We start from the raw sequence: 18,921 nt of genomic DNA, 5'->3' as shown, positions 1-18,921 counted from the left end.
ATGTTTCTCAATATAAAATAACAAAGAAGAAAATAATCTATGGTACATAATATAATTTAAATATTCAGGGAATCCAGAGAATTCTCCGTATGTTAGGGACAAGGCTGAAAACCAATGCTATCTGACCGTGATCTTCAGATTGCATAGCATTAGAAACAGATATTCTGTAGTGGAAATCACTTCATGGACTCAGGAACACTTCTGAAAACCACTGTCTGTGTTCATCACTGCATCCACAAATGCAAGTGAAAACTCTACCATGTGAAGAAAAAAAACATATAAACAGGATCCAGAACCACCACCTTCTCTGGGCCTGAACTAATTTAAGATGGACTAATTCTTTTTGGAAATCATGGACAGTGCGTCCTCTGGGTTAAAAAGGAGAAGGACCATCTGGCTTGTTATCACTCACAGTTCAAAAGCCAGCATCCATGATGGTGGGGGGGGGGGGGGGGGGGGGGGGTGCATAAGTGCACATCATGAGTGACTTGTACATACACTATATTTCTAAAATTATTCAATCACCCATCCAGATCTCTGAATTCAGGTGTTCTGATCACTTCCATGGCCACAGGTGTATGAAACCAAGCACCTAGGCATGCAGACTGCTTCTACAAACATTAGTGAAAGAATGGGTCACTCTCAGGAGCTCAGTGAATTCCAGCATGGTACCACGATAGGATGCCACCTGTGCATCTAGTCCAGTCGTGAAATTTCCTCACTACTAAATATTCCACAGTCAACTGTCAGTGGTATTATAACAAAGTGGAAGTGACTGGAAACAACAGCAAGTCAGCCATGAAATGGTAGGTCACGTAAAACATCAGAGCGGGGTCAGCGGATGCTAAGCGCAATGCAAGTGACAAATGCAGTGGTGTAAAGTGCCGCCACTAGATTCCAGAGAAGTGGAAATGTGTTCTCTAAAGTGATGAATTACGCATCTTTGTCTGGATGACTCTGGATTTGGCGGTTGCTAGGAGAACGGTACTTGTCTGACAGCATTACGCCAAGTGTAAAGTCTGGAGGAGGGGTTATGGTGTGGGGTTTGTTTTTCAGGAGTTGGGCTCGGCCTCTTAGTTCGAGAGAAAGGAACTCTTAATGCTTCAGGATACCAAGAGATTTTGGACAGTTTCGTGCTCCCAACTTTGTGGTAACAGTTCCAACATGACTGTGCCCCAGTGCATAAAGCAAGGTCCATAAAGACATGGATGAGCGAGTTTGGTGTGGAAGAACTTGACTGGCCTGCACAGAGTCCTGACCTCAAACCAAAAGAACACATTTGGGATGAATTAGAATGGAGACTGCAAGCCATGCCTTCTCATCCAACATCAGTGTCTGACCTCAAAAATGTGCTTCAGGAAGAATGGTCAAAAATTCACATAAAAACCCTCATAACCCTTGTAGCCTTCCCAGAAGAGTTGAAGCTGTAATAGCTGCAAAGAGTGGGCCGACATCATATTAAACCCTAAGGATTAAGAATGGGATGTCACTCAATTTCATATGCATGTGAAGGCAGATGAGCAAATACCTTTAGCAGTATAGTGTAGCATATACACTTTATTTCCAAAAGTATTCACAGGTGCACCTCAGCCTATTCGGAGCTCCATGTACTGAGGAGCACACTGCATGTTATTTCATTCAGATTGCTTTGTCTTAATGAGAGTTATTGCAGAATATTCAGGGCCTCTTTCGAGTGAATCTCCCTGTAGTTCACTATATTATTCTTGTAAATATAAACAGAAGCAAACATACCTTTTTACCAATAATACTGCAGAGTAAATAATCAAACTACAGTCACTTAACATGTGGTGCAGTATAAAAGTCACAAAGTCACAAGCTAACATGTGGTGCAATAAGCCTGGACTTGCTGACAAATTCACAGATACAGAATGGATTGAACTAACACAAAATATACAGTGCAAACGCTATGCTAAGCTTTAATGTTTTATAAACTTACAGGCATATATTTTCATAGGCTCAAGCGTAAAAAGGTAGACTGTGGAAGTCCATGCAAACTGCAGCTTGTCTGAACTATGACTGCAAACAAAATGGAGGAAGACTTTGAATACCTGCATTAGCCAGAAATGGCCATTTGGAGGCACTAAAATGAGCCTGAATGAGGCACAGAATGGGTTGTGTATGTGTTCTACCTTCAAATTCATTTGGTTTAAATACTACCAAATACAACCAGCAACAACAATGTGGAACAAACTTTTGTCAGTTTTCATTTTATTTATTTTTATTTCATCATCTAGCCACCTTGTTTATCCCAGTTTAGCATATAAACAATACATAAGAAAAAATGAAAATGAAAATGCACAGATTTTAGAAAAAGTTATGTTGCATAAAGGCAATACTCTGTGTGTGTGTGTGTGTGTGTGTGTGTGTGTGTGTGTGTGTGTGTGTGTGTGTGGGTTGTGTAGCAGGAGAAATAGAGTTTAAGATAGACTGATCTTGTAATGCAATACAGAGTCAGACTGTTGTGGAAAAACATATGAGGCTTTGCTAAAAGAGCTTTTCAAAATTGTAATCTGAAAATATGCTATTAATAAAAGACAGAGAAATGAAATGACAAAACCTAAGGGAGTGCAGAGAATAGTGAAGGAAAAAGCACAGGTCAAAACTAAAACTGAAAAAAACACAGTAACCAAAACCAAAAAGGGCATAGGCAAAAATAGTAAAAAAAAAAAAAAAAAACTCAGACAAAAAGGTCAAGACATATGGTAGGCTACATGTGTCAAACACTGCAGGTTTCAACATGCTACCTCATTAAACACACTTGATTCAGCTCATCAACTAATTAGCAAGGTCCTCATGAGCTGAATAAGGGTAAAGAGTTAGGAAAGGGTAAATCTCCACGGCTTTTTGGCATGGAAGGTCCCCAGTTTGACACAGTAAAAAAAGACACACTACTACTCATGGGAAAAAATGCAAGAAACGTCAGCTGTTTAAGTCCCAAAACTATAGTTTTAGTAGTTAACTACGCAAAAAATTACTACTTGAATAATAATAAATAATAATAATAATAATAATAATGAGAATACATACAACATAATACATACATAAAATGTATTATATACTATAAATAATGCATGTGCCTATAAGTACATGTCTGGTGCAAGGTTATTGAATAACCCCTTCCTTATTGTCATCTAATTTTTTGGAAGTTGGCAGCACTAGCTCAGGTCTGACACATTTCTCCTTTAGTAGTAATGTCACATTTAGGTTTTTATTTCCAAGTTTTCTCTTATAATACTGTTCAAGATCACGGTCATCTCCTAATGAAGAACACAGTTAACCCTTTGTTCATTAGTCATGAGTTACCATGTGTTTCATTTCATATATGTGGGCTGTCATGGGCTGGAGGTTAGGTAACCAACCTTGTGACCAGAAGGTCACCAGTTTGACATCCGGAGCCAACAGTACATGACTGAGCAAGGGCTGGCCACCACTCTGGGCAAAGGTGCTCACTGCCCCCTCGTGTGTGTGTGTATGTGGTGGTGTGTATACGGATGGGTCAAAAGGTGGAGGTGAAATTTCCCCATTGTGGGACTAATCAATTAACTTAAATAATACTGTTCCTCACCATTAAATCCTTACTTATTAATAATGGGTTACCACATATTATATATGTGGTAACTCCTGATACCCCTGGTAATATATAGTAATACCATATACATTTATATGTGGTAACCCACTTTATAATGGAGGGTGATTCAGAAAGCTTCATCTGCTTTCAAAATGATTTATTTCACATAATTTATTACAGAACAATGCAGTAAATTGTAAATGGTTTTAATGAGCATAAAGTTTATTATGTAATTTTGCAAGTGTTCAATATGACCTCCTCCAGCTGTATGGACAACATTAATGCAATAGCCACAACAGTACTCACAGCTCTTTCAATGTTTCAGAAATCATCCAGGAACCATCAACGAACTCTTATTAAAGTGGAGAACACAAAACGCTTTCAGATCAGTGGTTGCCATCTCCTCACACACTGGAGCCATGTTCCAGTGACCGTTAGAAACTCTATGACCCCTTCTTTCAATTGGTATGTGATTGGTTCCTAGGCGGTTGTAAAAATATATCTCAACTGACCATGTCCTCAAGCAGACTTTAAAGGATATACCCTGTTTAGATGATACAAAACTGGCACACATGCTTCTGCAGAAAAAAATTATTTTCTGTTTTAAACATGAGAGGTAAGCAGACTGGTCTACTGAATGCTGTGGAATTTTAGTAGTTGTCTCATTTATAGGCTGATGTGCAAATTGGTAAATCTCTTAAATATGATGATGTACATTTGCCTTGTTTCTCTAATAAGAGAGAAAAATATTCTTTATGTTGAAGAGATTGCACACTGTGTAATATATTCATCAAATATACTGGAAGGTTATACAGAGTATAATGTTAGCCAACACTAACCATGCTTTAGGCATATGTCTACTAAGCACAATGGAAAATACTACTTACATCACATCTATGCACATGACACAATAGATGGATAAACAGCAGACTAACAGAGTAAGCCTTAAGCTTTCTGGATATTCAAAGGGTTCAGGTCCTGTTGCAGCCGTTGGCAACATGCATTTCACACTGCTTGTTTAATCAGACAAGTTTTTACGCTCTAGCTGTCTGACAGACTTCAAAGCAAAAGTATGATCCTTGTACCATGAGACAAGCTTTTTTTGCCTAATTCATTACTACTACTACTACTACTTCTTAGTGGAGCTATGTTATCTAAAGTTTTCTCATATCTAAATCTGTAGGTTCAAAGGACCTCTAATAGAAGTTGATGTATCAAGGAGGTTTTCCATAAAGCTACTAGTTGTGCATGTTCTAATGTTTGACACAGTAGTGTAGGGATGAACACATGACTAAGGTGCATTTCATCTTGGATTAGAAGTTCTGTGATTACTGGGGGAGAATGGATAAGTTATCTTTGTTGACACCAATGGGCAGAGTAAGTCAAGGGAGTGATTGCAGTAACAAGTGGGACCTTTTACATTTTGAATGCAGCCAACAGAGTAAAAGACATATAAATGATTACTGAGTGGATCCTATGAGGTCGAAATGAACATTAAAATATCTGATAATTGTTATTTAAAAATTAGTTAAACTTCAGTCAACTTTCTATAACAATTCAGAATATGAGCTTGGAAACCTATAGAATGGAAGCTTTCTGTTTAAAGAATTTGAATAGATTATTTCATCCTCGGCCATTTAAACGAGGGCTGTATACATTATTGTAGCCTGTGGGAGTGGCTTCATTTTAAGCAAAATGTACTTTGGGTCTAAAACATTTGTGTGAGGCATAAAACATCAAAATCGTGATCAAATAGATGCTCTTAAATTCTCAAGTAACAAAAAAGGGAAAAAGTGTGGTAAGGAAAATTTCTTTCACTACACAGTCCAATCTGGTTCAGCCCTTTCCTCCAGCTTGAGTCAGAAGCATTTAATGGATTATTCAATCTTCAGACCTTTCAGGTAAGGCAAATTAAATTACTTTATTCTGTCAAGTGACTATCTGAAACCTCTGCTGTCTCTGGATAGACTTAAACTAGCTCATGTTATTATCAAAAGTCTCTAGGTTGGTCATTCAACATGAACAGTTTCCGTGTGTCTGTTTCCATGTGTCTAGGCGGTCAGGGGTCATCCTACAGACCCAGAGAGAGCAAGGCCGCTTGTGCTCTCTTGGACTCCCGGCTGATAGCTGTTGCACCAGTGATCGAACTTGCGAACATCTGATGATAGTTTCGACGGTTGCGCCACTCGGGAGCGAGAAACTCAAAATTCAGAATTTCCTGTCATTTAGGTAAGTTGTTCTCTGATATGTGCCCTGCATTCTATAGATGCTAGAGCAGCTGGGCTATGTAAGCAAAGACAAGCTGACACAGGAGACTCAATGATCCCTTGCACAATTAAGTGTCTGTTTTTACTGTTTGTCTTAGGGATATGCCTGTAAACAATCAGTAAACAAAAACTTGATTACTGAATCAACATAAATATTTTACAACTGACCTTTAATAGCACTTATGCTGGCATACTGTCAGCCAATAACAGTAATCAAATAAAATGCAGATGTTCATTATTACATTGATTACACTGCTTTTGAGAATATATGTAGCAAGTAATCAACAAAACATTTTAAGAAATTATTACATTAACAGATGTGCCACTAAAAATAGGTGTGACAAAAAGCATTCCCTGGAGTGATGCTATATAAAAAGCACTTTAGAATACCTAAAGATCTTTCAAAGAATGGTCCTTTAAAGAACCGTTTTTGTAAATAAAATGTGAAAGTGTGAAAACACTGAAAACTTCCACATAAAGCTTCAATAACAAATGTTTTAAAATTTTGTCTTGTAAAAAAATAAAAATAAGAAAACAAAATAAAAAACATTTAGGAACTTCATCACATCAATACCCCCGTAAGCAAGACTTTTCTACAGGAAAGACAAAAAAAAGCAGTGTTCATGTAATTCCACACATTTAATTTTAAAGTAACACCAAATATAGCCTGAATACAATTACTGTATATACTTATATCCTCTATTGACCTTCAGCATAAACTTTCAGATGAGGGGTGTGAACTAATGGCAAGGACAGGCACATTTGCTTCAGTTTTTGGTTTATGAAACTCTACAGAATTGCACTTCAGCTTTATAGTCCTGTTGAAGTACTTTAACTGCTTGGGGGAGTCTGTGTTCTCATTTGGGTTTCTGTGATATTGTTTGCACTGGACATTTCTATCCAACATAGTAGGAGCAATTTTAAACTTCTCATGGTTACCCTGCACAAAAACAGAAGAGTCATTTTTCACATTTGTTTTTATGTGGTTATGTGCCATGTTGTGAAAGACTTGGGGATTCATTACTTCATCCCCTGGCTGTGTTTCATTATTAGTTACACAGATTCTGGGTGTCTGAGGTGAACTGCAGCACTGAACTGGCGGCAACTGATTGTGAGCAGCAGAGTTGGAGAGAGCTATGGGGCCCTCAGAAGGAGAGAGACTGGGATTACATGCGTTGTTTAAGATGGACCCATCCAGTCCTGAATCAGGTGGTTGAGCCTGAGGCTGAAGGTGCAATGTGTGCATGCCATATCCACTAAGATAGCAGCCATGGGATTTGATGGGAACAGGCCTTGGGGTTTGAGCCTGGGAAGACAGGTGGAAATGAGCAGAAGCACACTGGACGTAGTTCATGTGATGGTTGGTGGTCATGTGCACTGTATCAAGCGTAGACAAGATTGGACCTTTGGCTACATGATTACTTGCCAAGCCATACTGTGAAGCTAAGCATGGGGATTCTCTAGCATGAATACATGGCTGGTGAAGGGTCCTCTGTGTACTCAATACGTGCCGAGATAAAGACTCCCCACAGTTGCTAGTATTGTATGCATACTGACGCAAATGTGCAGGATCAATGCTTGGTATGCCATTATCAGGCCCAGAATTTTCTCTTTCAGGAACACTTTTGCTTTTAATTTGAAAACAAGCTGTGTGGTGAGTAACATTTCCATTGGGTAGCTGAATACATGCTTCTTCGTCCTCTATCTTTTCCATATTTGTAACACTGGATGCCAAGGGTTCAAGTTCATACTCAACCTCAAGGCCCCTGCTATCCGAGGGATACTTGCTTGACTGGCAGTGTTTTCCTTGACCTTGACTGGATGGTGTATCAGAGGTATCCACTTCAAAAGCATGACACTTAAACGTCTTGGGCATAGGGATCTGTCCACAGGTGCCCTGAGGACCAAGGCAGCGGCACATGCACTGAAAAAAGAATGTAGCAAATGCCCAACTGATGCACATAATTAGCATCAGAAACGTGCCAAGTTGGGTGTAAGCCAGTACTGTAGATGGCATCATCATTGCTCCAGCAACAAAGGTGGTGAGTGCTGCCATGGCAATAGCTGAACCCATCCTGCTCAAGGAGAAAACCACTTTCCCCTCCCTATCAGGTTCTGGAGCGAGGCGGTATGCAACACCATAATGCACTGCAAAGTCTACCGAAAGTCCTACAGCCACCGAGATGGTGACTGACTCTAGTACATTTAGTTCCCAGCCCAGAAGCACCAATGATCCCACAGTGACAAAAATGGTTCCAGCAATGGAAATTATGGCATAAAGACTAATAATGATGTTCCAGGTAGTCAAAAGCATAACACTGAAGGCAACCAATACTGACAATGCCATGGCAATAAGAGTGCCATCTGACAGACTGTCCTGGAGGTCATAAAACTCCAAGTTGCTGACAAACCATCCATAGCTTAAGCCCTCTGGAGCATTCTTTAACTCCTCCTGGATCCAGGCATCTACTTCCCGGTAAAACTGGTGCATTTTCTCATATGCTAGGGTGAAATGATAAGTGCTCTGAAATTCTAGCACAATAGCACGTATAGTATCATTAATGTCAAATCTTGGCCCTGGCGTCTTGCTGTCCAGGTGATAGATGGTGCTGCGATCTAGCTCCATAATAGCTCTCTTGATGCACAACTCAAATACATCTTGTTTGTAAGGGAATGTGGACTGACTGCAACATGGGTAGACTCGAGCCTCATCACAATCTTGATTCTCCATCCACTGCTTAAACGTCTCCATGAAACAGCTGGTGAAGTCTTGCTCATCAGACTGGAACACAAAGCTTTGATTTCGGAGCCTCTGACAGAAGTTGAGAATCCATGCCTGGCTGGCAGGGCTGGCAATGTTAAAGCTAGTATCAAGTGTCAATTTGCCTTTATTTTTAGGGTTCAGTGGATCCCCACTGTCTATTGGAGTAACACCCCATATAATGGTTATAGGCATATAAAGATCTTCCCCATGATGGACACGCTCAAACATGAAGAGTTTTTTGTATTCTGCATCATAGCGCTCAAAAGGATGCGTGGAACGAAAGACTTGAAATTCTGACAGCTCCAAGGAAGGCAATTTCATTTTCGGGTTCACACAAACAATATATGCTCCACCAACTGTGATGGCCAGGAACCAGAACAGCCACAAGTAGCGCAGCTTGATTACAATGCATGGCAATACTTTCTCAAAGAAAATGCGAGAGGTCTCAGATATAGCAAACATACATTTACTGGCTTTCTGACACAGGCTTGTCAGAAAGCTTGTGGCCCTAGAAGTTTGATGTGGAGGTCTAAAGCATATGAAGAGGTTCAGCAGGTAACGCTCATGAAGAACCACAACAGCGGGCAACCAAGTTATCATCAGAACATAATTGACCAGGATAGCAGTGCCCGCATACACACCAAAGCAACGGATGGCTGTAATGTTGCTTACATAATTAGCATAAAAGGCAGCAGCAGTGGTGAAGCTGGTGACAAACATTGACAAAGCAGCATGCTGAAGTGTGACATTGACAGTTTCAGAGAGTTCAGAGTTTGGCTTGTCAATTTTTGTGTAGTTCCACACGTCACATAAGACAAAAGCATCATCAGCACCAATTCCAACAAGAATAATGAGTGCTGTAAGATTCATGAAAGGGAAGAATTCAAAATTGAAGACCACCCGATAAAGGACGTAAGAGACAACTAGGGAGCTGATGATGGCAAACATGGTCATGATGGTAATAAAAACTGATTTAGTGTATACACACATAACCGCTAGCACAATCACAATTGCTATTGCAGGATACATAGTATCTGTAAGCAGGTACTCCTGGAACAAATTATGTTTGATGCCAAACTCTATGCCGGTCACAGTAGTGACGCCATCTGAAGAGTTCCAGTTCTCAAAGTTGTCCAAGTAAATATTCATCATAGTTTCACCTTTTTCTGTTGGAGAGAACAACATGCTATACTTCAGAGTTGGTGGAAGGAAGTCAGGGCTTTTTGGATTGAGAAAGTCCTTGTCCACTAAGAAGTGAAGAATCTGATACACAGCATTGTATTTGGTACACTTTCTGGGGACACTGGCACACTTCAGCTGGTCCTTCCGGCGTGTATTCATATCCCAACATTCAGGTCCTAACGTACCATTATAGTAGTACTTTGCACAGGAACGCAGGACCTTTAACGTGTGCGACACATCTCGTTCTGTTATTTTTTGGCAGGATGATTTGTTGGTCAGTACAGCTATGTAGTTTCCAAGGGTCCAGCTAGGACAACAAGAGGCAGCTGTGGTGCGCTGACACAAATTCCAGTACTGGGGATGGGAGCGAACCTGAAAAGAGGACATCAACAGCTTGTGATTGTTGAATATGTTTTTTAAGCATAAAGTGCAGTCAGGCCTGTAATTAAACCTCTAATTTTGTTAACAAAACCACAATGACTAAAATCCTATTTAATAAACAAAACATTATTAAAACAAAGTCAATCAATAAACAGACATTCAAATATACAATTTGTGCTAGAGCTGGAATCTAAATATCAAACTTTGGGATATACAGTTTCAAATGTTTAGCCTGACCTAAACATGAAACCGAATCTGTTAGCTCATAGCTCCGAATGTGTAGACTGTCAAACCAAAAATGTGTTAAAATTAAAATTTCATTATTATTTTTAGCAGAATGAATGTCTGATAGTTCTCACTAATACACTTTAAAATGTAATTAAAATGGTTGAAGTGTAATAAACCACAAACATCAACAGCCACTTTACTGGGGGGTGGGGAGATGTAGAATGATTTAGACCAAAATACAGTGGGTTGCAAAAGTATTCAGCCCCCTTGAACTTTTCAACCTTTTGCCACATTTCAGGCTTCAAACATAAAGATATGAAATTGTAATTTTTTGTGAAGAATCAACAACAAGTGGGACACAATTGTGAAGTGGAACGAAATTTATTGGATATTTTAAACTTTTTTTAGAAATAAAAAACTGAAAAGTGGGGCGTGCAATATTATTCGGCCCCTTTACTTTCAGTGCAGCAAACTCACTCCAGAAGTTCAGTGAGGATCTCTGAATGATCCAATGTTGACCTAAATGACTGATGATGATAAATAGAATCCACCTGTGTGTAATCAAGTCTCCGTATAAATGCACCTGCTCTGTGATAGTCTCAGAGTTCTGTTTAAAGCGCAGAGAGCATCATGAAGACCAAGGAACACACCAGGCAGGTCCGAGATACTGTTGTGGAGAGGTTTAAAGCCGGATTTGGATAGAAAAAGATTTCCCAAGCTTTAAACATCTCAAGGAGCACTGTGCAAGCGATCATATTGAAATGGAAGGAGCATCAGACCACTGCAAATCTACCAAGACCCGGCCGTCCCTCTAAACTTTCAGCTCAAACAAGGAGAAGACTGATCATAGATGCAGCCAAGAGGCCCATGATCACTCTGGATGAACTGCAGAGATCTACAGCTGAGGTGGGAGACTTTGTCCATAGGACAACGATCAGTGGTACACTGCACAAATCTGGGCTTTATGGAAGAGTGGCAAGAAAAAGCCATTTCTCAAAGATATCCATAAAAAGTCTCATTTAATGTTTGCCACAAGCCACCTGGGAGACACACCAAACATGTGGAAGAAGGTGCTCTGGTCAGATGAAACCAAAATCGAACTTATGTTTGGCGTAAAAGCAATACAGCTCATCACCCTGAACACACCATCCCCACTGTCAAGCATGGTGGTGGCAGCATCATGGTTTGGGCCTGCTTTTCTTCAGCAGGGACAGGGAAGATGGTTAATATTGATGGGAAGATGGATGGAGCCAAATACAGGACCATTCTGGAAGAAAACCTGTTGGAGTCTGCAAAAGACCTGAGACTGGGACGGAGATTTATCTTCCAACAAGACAATGATCCAAAACATAAAGCAACATCTACAATGGAATGGTTCACAAATAAACGTATCCAGGTGTTAGAATGGCCAAGTCAAAGTCCAGACCTGAATCCAATCGAGAATCTGTGGAAAGAGCTGAAAACTGCTGTTCACAAACGCTCTCCATCCAACTTCACTGAGCTCGAGCTGTTTTGCAAGGAAGAATGGGCAAAAATTTCAGTCTCTCGATGTGCAAGACTGACAGAGACGTACCCCAAGCCACTTGCAGCTGTAATCACAGCAAAAGGTGGCGCTACAAAGTATTAAAGCAAGGGGGCTGAATAATATTGCACGCCCCACTTTTCAGTTTTTTATTTCTAAAAAAAGTTTAAAATATCCAACAAATTTCGTTCCACTTCACGATTGTGTCCCACTTGTTGTTGACTCTTCACAAAAAATGTCAATTTCATATCTTTATGTTTGAAGCCTGAAATGTGGCAAAAGGTTGAAAAGTTCAAGGGGGCTGAATACTTTTGCAACCCACTGTATTTTAATTAATACCTATCCATATTTTAAAATGGGTAACACATCTTTCACCAAAAATTCAACAATGCACATACCCTGGTATTGTCAAAATTGCACATGGATTTTATAGCTTGTATATTCCACAAGTTCTTCCCTTCAGCCGATGCAAAGACAATTCTAGAGTAGCTCTCACCTGTTGAAAAACATTTGAACATTAAAAAAAGATATTTAAAAAGCACTCGTTTAAATACATTTTGCCAAAATACATTTTTTAAAACCTACCTGGAACATCACAGAAGAAACTGTCTTTACTAAAGTCCCATTCTGCTTGCCTTTTATCTCTTTCATAGTGATCCTCTGACCATCGGTCTTCTTGGTGACTATTAAAAAATGTAATGCAAAACCAAAAAAAGGTTAAATAAATATAAAAGCCTAAGTACTTTAGCATCATCAATGCTAAAGCATGACCAAACAAATGCATGCTCTATTATTTGCTCTACTGGTCATTTCCAACAGGCTTCTGTGACTTTCATTACCAGTATAAATTATATGATTATGGCCAGTGCTAGATTTTAGTATGACCAAGCAAACTGTTATCTCTGTACCCTTTAAGAAATGCTGTGTCACAAGCTTCTGCTATTTGTTTCAACAAGGATGAAAAAACAGGTTTTCAATGCAAAAGTTAGCTTACATTCTAGATAGGCAGTTTGACCTTTTACAATTTGTATGTAATACATAAGTTGTATGTAATATCTGTGAAAACAGATTTGTGAAATTATAGACTCAATATTCACAAGCCTCTTCTGCACACATTTTAGTGTCTTAAAAACAAACAATAAACAAAGAAAAAAACAAAATGAAAGTATCATAACTTTGAGGGAAGTGCATAATTTTAACAGCACTGTTAAAAACTGCCTCTTTTTTCAAGAGCAGGCTGACTCCTAGCAATTTACAGCCACCTGGGAACAGAAGGATGGCTTAGTCCCTCTTTCCCTTTCAAACATCAGTGATTCTTGCCAAATATGGCTGTCTGTCACATGTATAAAAGAGGGTTAACACTGCAGATGCTCTCCTACAAGTGTGTTCTGCTGTCTTACGTTGCCTCAGCATTCAATTGCAAACATGCAGTGGTTTGGAGGAAGCACACATTATCTTTCATCCTCCTAGGATCAAAACAACCATGTGACAGAAGAGACCTACATACCAAGTAAGAACTAAAACACAAGTAACATGGGAGATAAAGACAGAAAATACTTTTTTTAGCTGGTCCATGGTACAGATTAAGAAGTAACACTAAATGCTTGGGTTTGGATTAGCTACATGTAATTCCAAAAAAGTTGGACACTATGCGAATTGCTAGTAAAACAAAAAGCAGTGATTAGCAAATTCTGACCAATATTAAATTACAAATGGTACAAAATATACAATGTTGTTTTATTTAGTGATTTTTTGTAAATATATGCTCATTCTAAATTTGATTCCAGAAACAAGTTCCAAAAGTTGGCAGAGGAGCACATTCACCACTGTGTTAATCATTTTGGGACTGAAGACACAAATTCATCCAGTTTTTTAAAGCAGATTTTTTTTGCTGTATTTTGAGCTTAATAAGACTTGTTTTCAATGGGAGACAGGCAGATACTTTAGCACCTGCACTCTCTGATTACACAGCCATGCTCTTGCAACACATGCAGAATGTGGCGTGGTATTGTCACAATGAAGCATGGACATCCGTGAATAAGACAGCATCTAGCAAGCAGCATATGCTTTACAGATGTGCACTATACCCACTAATACCCCCCATACCATGACAGACCCAGGTTTTTGAACTTTACACTAGTAACAATCTGAATGGACCCTTTCTTCTTTGGCCTAGAGAAAACGTCCATTGTTCCCACAAAACATAAAAGATTGACTCATCTGATCATAAAACGTAATTCCACTGTGCATCATCCCATTTCTCAGAGCTCAGAGAAGTCAGAGGCATTTCTGGATATTGTTGACATGAGTTCCACTGTGCATAGTAAAGTCTTGCATTTGACAACATTTTTTCCAAAGTATTCCTGAGCCCATGCCCTGACATCCATGCAGTGCCATCTAAGCGATTTTGGCCATTTCCTTTCACACACAGAGATTTTTCCATATTCAGTAAATCTTTGATGATGCTATGCATAGTAGAGAAATACCTACAATCCTACTGACAAATGTTATTTTCAAACTGTTTGATTTTATTTGCCAATGCATTTTTGACAAAGTGGCGAGCCTTGACCCATCTTTGACCATGAAGGACTAGAATGTAATGTGGACCAGCCATTTCTGCAACCACATTTCTTTGATTTCGTTTACTCAAAGAAATGATACCTGAAACAAATGTAAACTTTTCTGTCAGCCTTGGCCATACTCTTGTATACGCAGTAATTAAGCCTCTGATTTAGAACATCATCTCGATCCCTGTAAACCATCAAATTAATGTCTCATTTACACTCTTTCCTTTATGTTAAAGATTTTGAAGAAACTTGCTATGCAAAGGTTCTTGTATTTGGCCAATATATGAGACTAATATTTGATGATGTTTCTCATACCTTGCAACCCTCTAAAACCAAATACTGTATTTTTCTGTAATGCTAACCCAGGGAGACGTAGTCCTGATTTTCTACATCTCATCAGCCTAGGCAGGATCATTTATATGTATTTGTATAAATATCAGATATCAGTATGATATCTCCGATTCCCATAACAGTGCAACACTACTACTAAAAGCAAAAGAAAACAAGACGCAAAATGGAATCTCACACTCTTCTGGTCAACGACAGACAGCAAAACAATAATAATACAACTATAGCAAGAATACAAATTAAACAATTAAGAACAAAATAATGAATAGATAATTACATCAAATCTAGGCTGAAGGCCTACTTGTTCAGTAAAGTTTTTAGTAATTTGTTTTTCATATAAAACTGCAGATCTGGTGGATCATGGACATACAGAATTAAGGTAAACAATGATTTACAGTTTGATGTTGATACAAGATTGATGTTGATTCCTGCTCACCTACCCCTCAGACCAGTTTGACCACTGTTGCAATTAAAAGCCTCAGCTGGATGTCAAATAGATTTTAATGAACACTCCAATATCAGTCCACCTTGAACATCTGCTGTGGTCCATGTTTGGGCTGGTGACTGAAGTTCTCTGCATGGACTCATACATTTAGTTCTAGATATTGTACACCTGGGTGAGATATTGTACCTGTTAGCATGTCCTCATGATCTTTATGGATTTAATTCTCATCCTTTGTAAATAACCTTTTAAAGCATACGTGATTACTGGTGTGGTTGTATCACTGTTTTGATACCCAGTGTTGACCAGGCTCAGTGTTTCCTTTACACCATCAACCATAGATTGCACAACAGGGGCTTGGGCCCATATTTATGGTTTATGACAACAACTGTGAGCACTACAGAACTAAAAAGCACTACAGAAAAAATAATTTAACTGAAAGCTTTCTCTAGCTACTGAAAATGAACAACTATTCCTTAGTTCACTAAAGTGTACCATGTACACTTTGTACACTAAAAGACAGCAAGAACAGCAAGCATGGCTTAACAGGGTCATCTTTTAAATATCTGGCCCATCATTTAAGCTAATTAAAGTGAAAACTCAAGTCATAACAAGCCCCATCATTCTGTTACAATCAGATACACACTACTAAAATGATCACTATAATTATCATTGAGGGAAAAAGAGGTGCTGACAGCACTTCTGAGCAAGCCACATCCTGTTCTTAATACAGGAAGTCTCTTTAATCAAGCACTTCAAAGGAGGCAGGAGAGCTCCTGAAACCCAAGATGAACTGAGAGGTCTCATTTTCTGAAAACAGATACTTTCATGAACTAATCCAACTCTGAATGAACAGGATTAGCAGGGAGGATCTTCTAAAAATAAAACACAGCCCTTTATTTAGAATGAATTATGAAAATGACTCTCAATCACTCTAGTTTTGACCATTAACCTAATCCAAATTGTATCTCATAATTCTTGTCAGGGAGTGTAGGATGCATAAAAAAAAAAAGAAAAGAAAAAAAACTTCATTACCTTTTGGCTTGCTCATCTGCATATTTGAAGGGGTAGTTGGCTAAAGTTGCTTTGTAGCCAGTATTTTTCACCATGTTGTTCCATGTCACAAGCCGCTGTCCTATTGCAGTACCCCTTGGTTCAAAACCCTAAGGAAAGAAACAATGCATCAAAGAAACACTGAAAAAAAATTGTCCCAGACTATCACCACCAAATGGAACTGTATCTGTCCAAAACAATGGACAATATGTAGTTTTTCATCTATAATGGCCTCCATTATTCTTGGAAGGCTTTCCACTAGATTTTAGAACACTGTTACACCTCAACAGGGATACTGAAACAGAATAAGCCTTCTTAAAACTTTTGCCACAATGTTGGAAGCAAACAAGTGTCTAGAATGTCATTGTATGTTGTAAAATAATGATTCCCTTTCACTGCAACTAAGGGTCCCAACTGAAACCATGAAAAACATTATTTCTTTTTCTAACAAGCTTTACAGCTGGAACTATGGAGTTCCAAACAGAGTTCTCCTGGCATCTGCCCAGGTGTGTCTGTCAGACCGTCAGATAATGAAGCATGATTCAAAATACTTGTCTGGCTTACCACCTTTTAAGATTTTTCAATTCCAGTCAGTCACTTCACAAAGAGCACTTACAGTGCTCAATTAGCTATTCATATGCAAAACCTATTCTACTTACAATGTGGCTGCACATATTAGCATTGTGGCCAAGGGACTGATTAGAAAGGGTGCCTGCATACTTTTGCCAATCTAGTGTATTTATATGGTTTTAGTCTGTGAAATGTTGTGAAATGTCTAGAAATGTTTCTTCATCCTAGCCTCCTGGCAAATCTAGGAGAGTACAACATATCTAAAAGAGCACTCCCTCACCAAAATAAGATCATAATTAGTGTTTGTACAGTCATAAGTAAAAAAAATATATATATATAGCTGCAAGCATAGGGTTTCAATTATCATCAGCCTTCATGAGCATTATTAGTCTTCAATAACATCACACGTTTTTGACAATTATCAAACCTCAGTGACTTAAAAAGCTCTCAGGACACAAATTAAACACTGCTCCAAATTGCTTTTCACTCTGGTAAAGATAGCTCAGGCCAGAATCGAACCAAGTACCTTCTTATTGGAAGAGATACATTATCATGATGAGTCGCAAGTGGCATACGGTAACATCACACTTTTTATTGGTAGGGAGCAATAAGGAACCAAGCAACATTTTAGGAACTACTTGCTAACTTTCATTTATTGTGCTTAAGTAATATAATTAAAATTAATTTGGAAAACACCATAAATTTGACATTCTGTACATATATTTAGAATTTATTTAACAGTCAGGCAATTGCTGATACATTTCTAGCCTGAGTCAGAATAAGCAAGGTCAAGAAAATTTATTCAAACTATGCAGCCACACTGTGCTTGACGGTCATTGTTTTCATTAATTATTCTGAATTATTATCTTCAGACTCCACAGACTGTTTTAAAACCAATTTCAAGGTAAGTAGACAAATAATAATATAAAAAAGAAGCAACAAAAAAAGCATCCATTTTCCAACTTTTATCAAATGTGGAAAACTAAACCTTTTGTTATAGATGTTATTTGCACAAATGTCAGACTTGATGAAATGCATAACTTGGACCAATTTTTGTTTTGCCACAAGATAAATGCAGTAAGACATATGATTACTATGTTTTGAGTATTTCCAAATGGTGTCTGGCAATATTTTATAATTTAGTGTTCATGGATTAAAATCAATTTGCCTGATTTCTTGTGTAATTTAGGACAAAGTGTTAGTGCAAAGTGTTAAATCATATTGAGATGTGCAGTTTCAATCAATTTTAGGTTTTGTTTTAATATAAGGAAAAAAATCTCCACTGATGGATTTATAGCCCCTTGTGTCAGAATAAGCCAGACCAATCTGATTGAGTCATATTTTTCTTTAGCCATAGGTAAGATTTTTTAAAATTATTGACAGAGAGATCACTGGTTGTTTGAAACTACTAAAACTTCAGGGAGGTGTATGGGGAAAAAGGATCACTGATTGTTTACTGAAAAGCAATAGGAATACTTATATTTGTAAATTAGGAATACTTATATTTGTAAAATTGATAACTGATAACTATCTGTAGTTTTGAAGATTACAAATAGCAGTGACTGATGAAAAGAAAATGTAGGTATTCCTGATTCTTTAAGTAAGTACTTTAAGTAAAACTGGCATATTTTCTGTGCCATTTTAAATACTTTCATTTGCAAAGTTTTAGGTCTTAATGAAATGTGCAGTTTGCAACACTGTTTATTTTAATTGTAGAAACAAACCATGCCATTACATGAATTCATGTAAATTTGCATAAGATAAAGCACTGCATGTGACTTATGGAAACAAATTCAATTAATTCTTCATAGGCTTCCTCAGATGACGGTTTTATACATGGGCATAATGAGAGAAACACACTGATTTTATAGACACTTATGTCAGAAAAAACGGCCAACAGTTTGATTGATGTCTTCAGGCTATGCTTTGCCTCAAAGTCAATTTTTTAATAATTACTCCACAGATTGTTTTAAGACCAAGTTTCAGATGATTTGATTAAAATCCAGAG

At 38.2% G+C, this 18,921-nt stretch overlaps 1 protein-coding gene across 4 annotated transcripts in view; it reads right to left on the bottom strand.

Moving 5' to 3' along the window:
- Nucleotides 1-5,912: 5,912 nt before the first annotated feature.
- disp1 (dispatched homolog 1 (Drosophila)) overlaps nucleotides 5,913-18,921 on the bottom strand; it is a 64,956-nt gene continuing 51,947 nt past the window's right edge. For all 4 annotated transcript variants that reach the window (XM_017725541.2, XM_017725545.2, XM_017725542.2 and 1 more), the window contains 4 exons: nucleotides 16,326-16,453; nucleotides 12,519-12,616; nucleotides 12,332-12,429; nucleotides 5,913-10,174 (listed from right to left, as the gene is read on the bottom strand). In XM_017725541.2, the coding sequence (XP_017581030.1) occupies nucleotides 6,566-10,174; nucleotides 12,332-12,429; nucleotides 12,519-12,616; nucleotides 16,326-16,453 (3,933 nt within the window). In that variant the 3' untranslated portion in view covers nucleotides 5,913-6,565. The remainder of the gene's footprint in view (nucleotides 10,175-12,331; nucleotides 12,430-12,518; nucleotides 12,617-16,325; nucleotides 16,454-18,921) is intronic.

Source organism: Pygocentrus nattereri, chromosome 4, assembly GCF_015220715.1.
Source record: "Pygocentrus nattereri isolate fPygNat1 chromosome 4, fPygNat1.pri, whole genome shotgun sequence".
Classification (NCBI taxonomy): Eukaryota; Metazoa; Chordata; class Actinopteri; order Characiformes; family Serrasalmidae; genus Pygocentrus; species Pygocentrus nattereri.
Note: the sequence above shows the minus strand (reverse complement) of the source record. Positions and strands in the feature narration are given on the sequence as shown.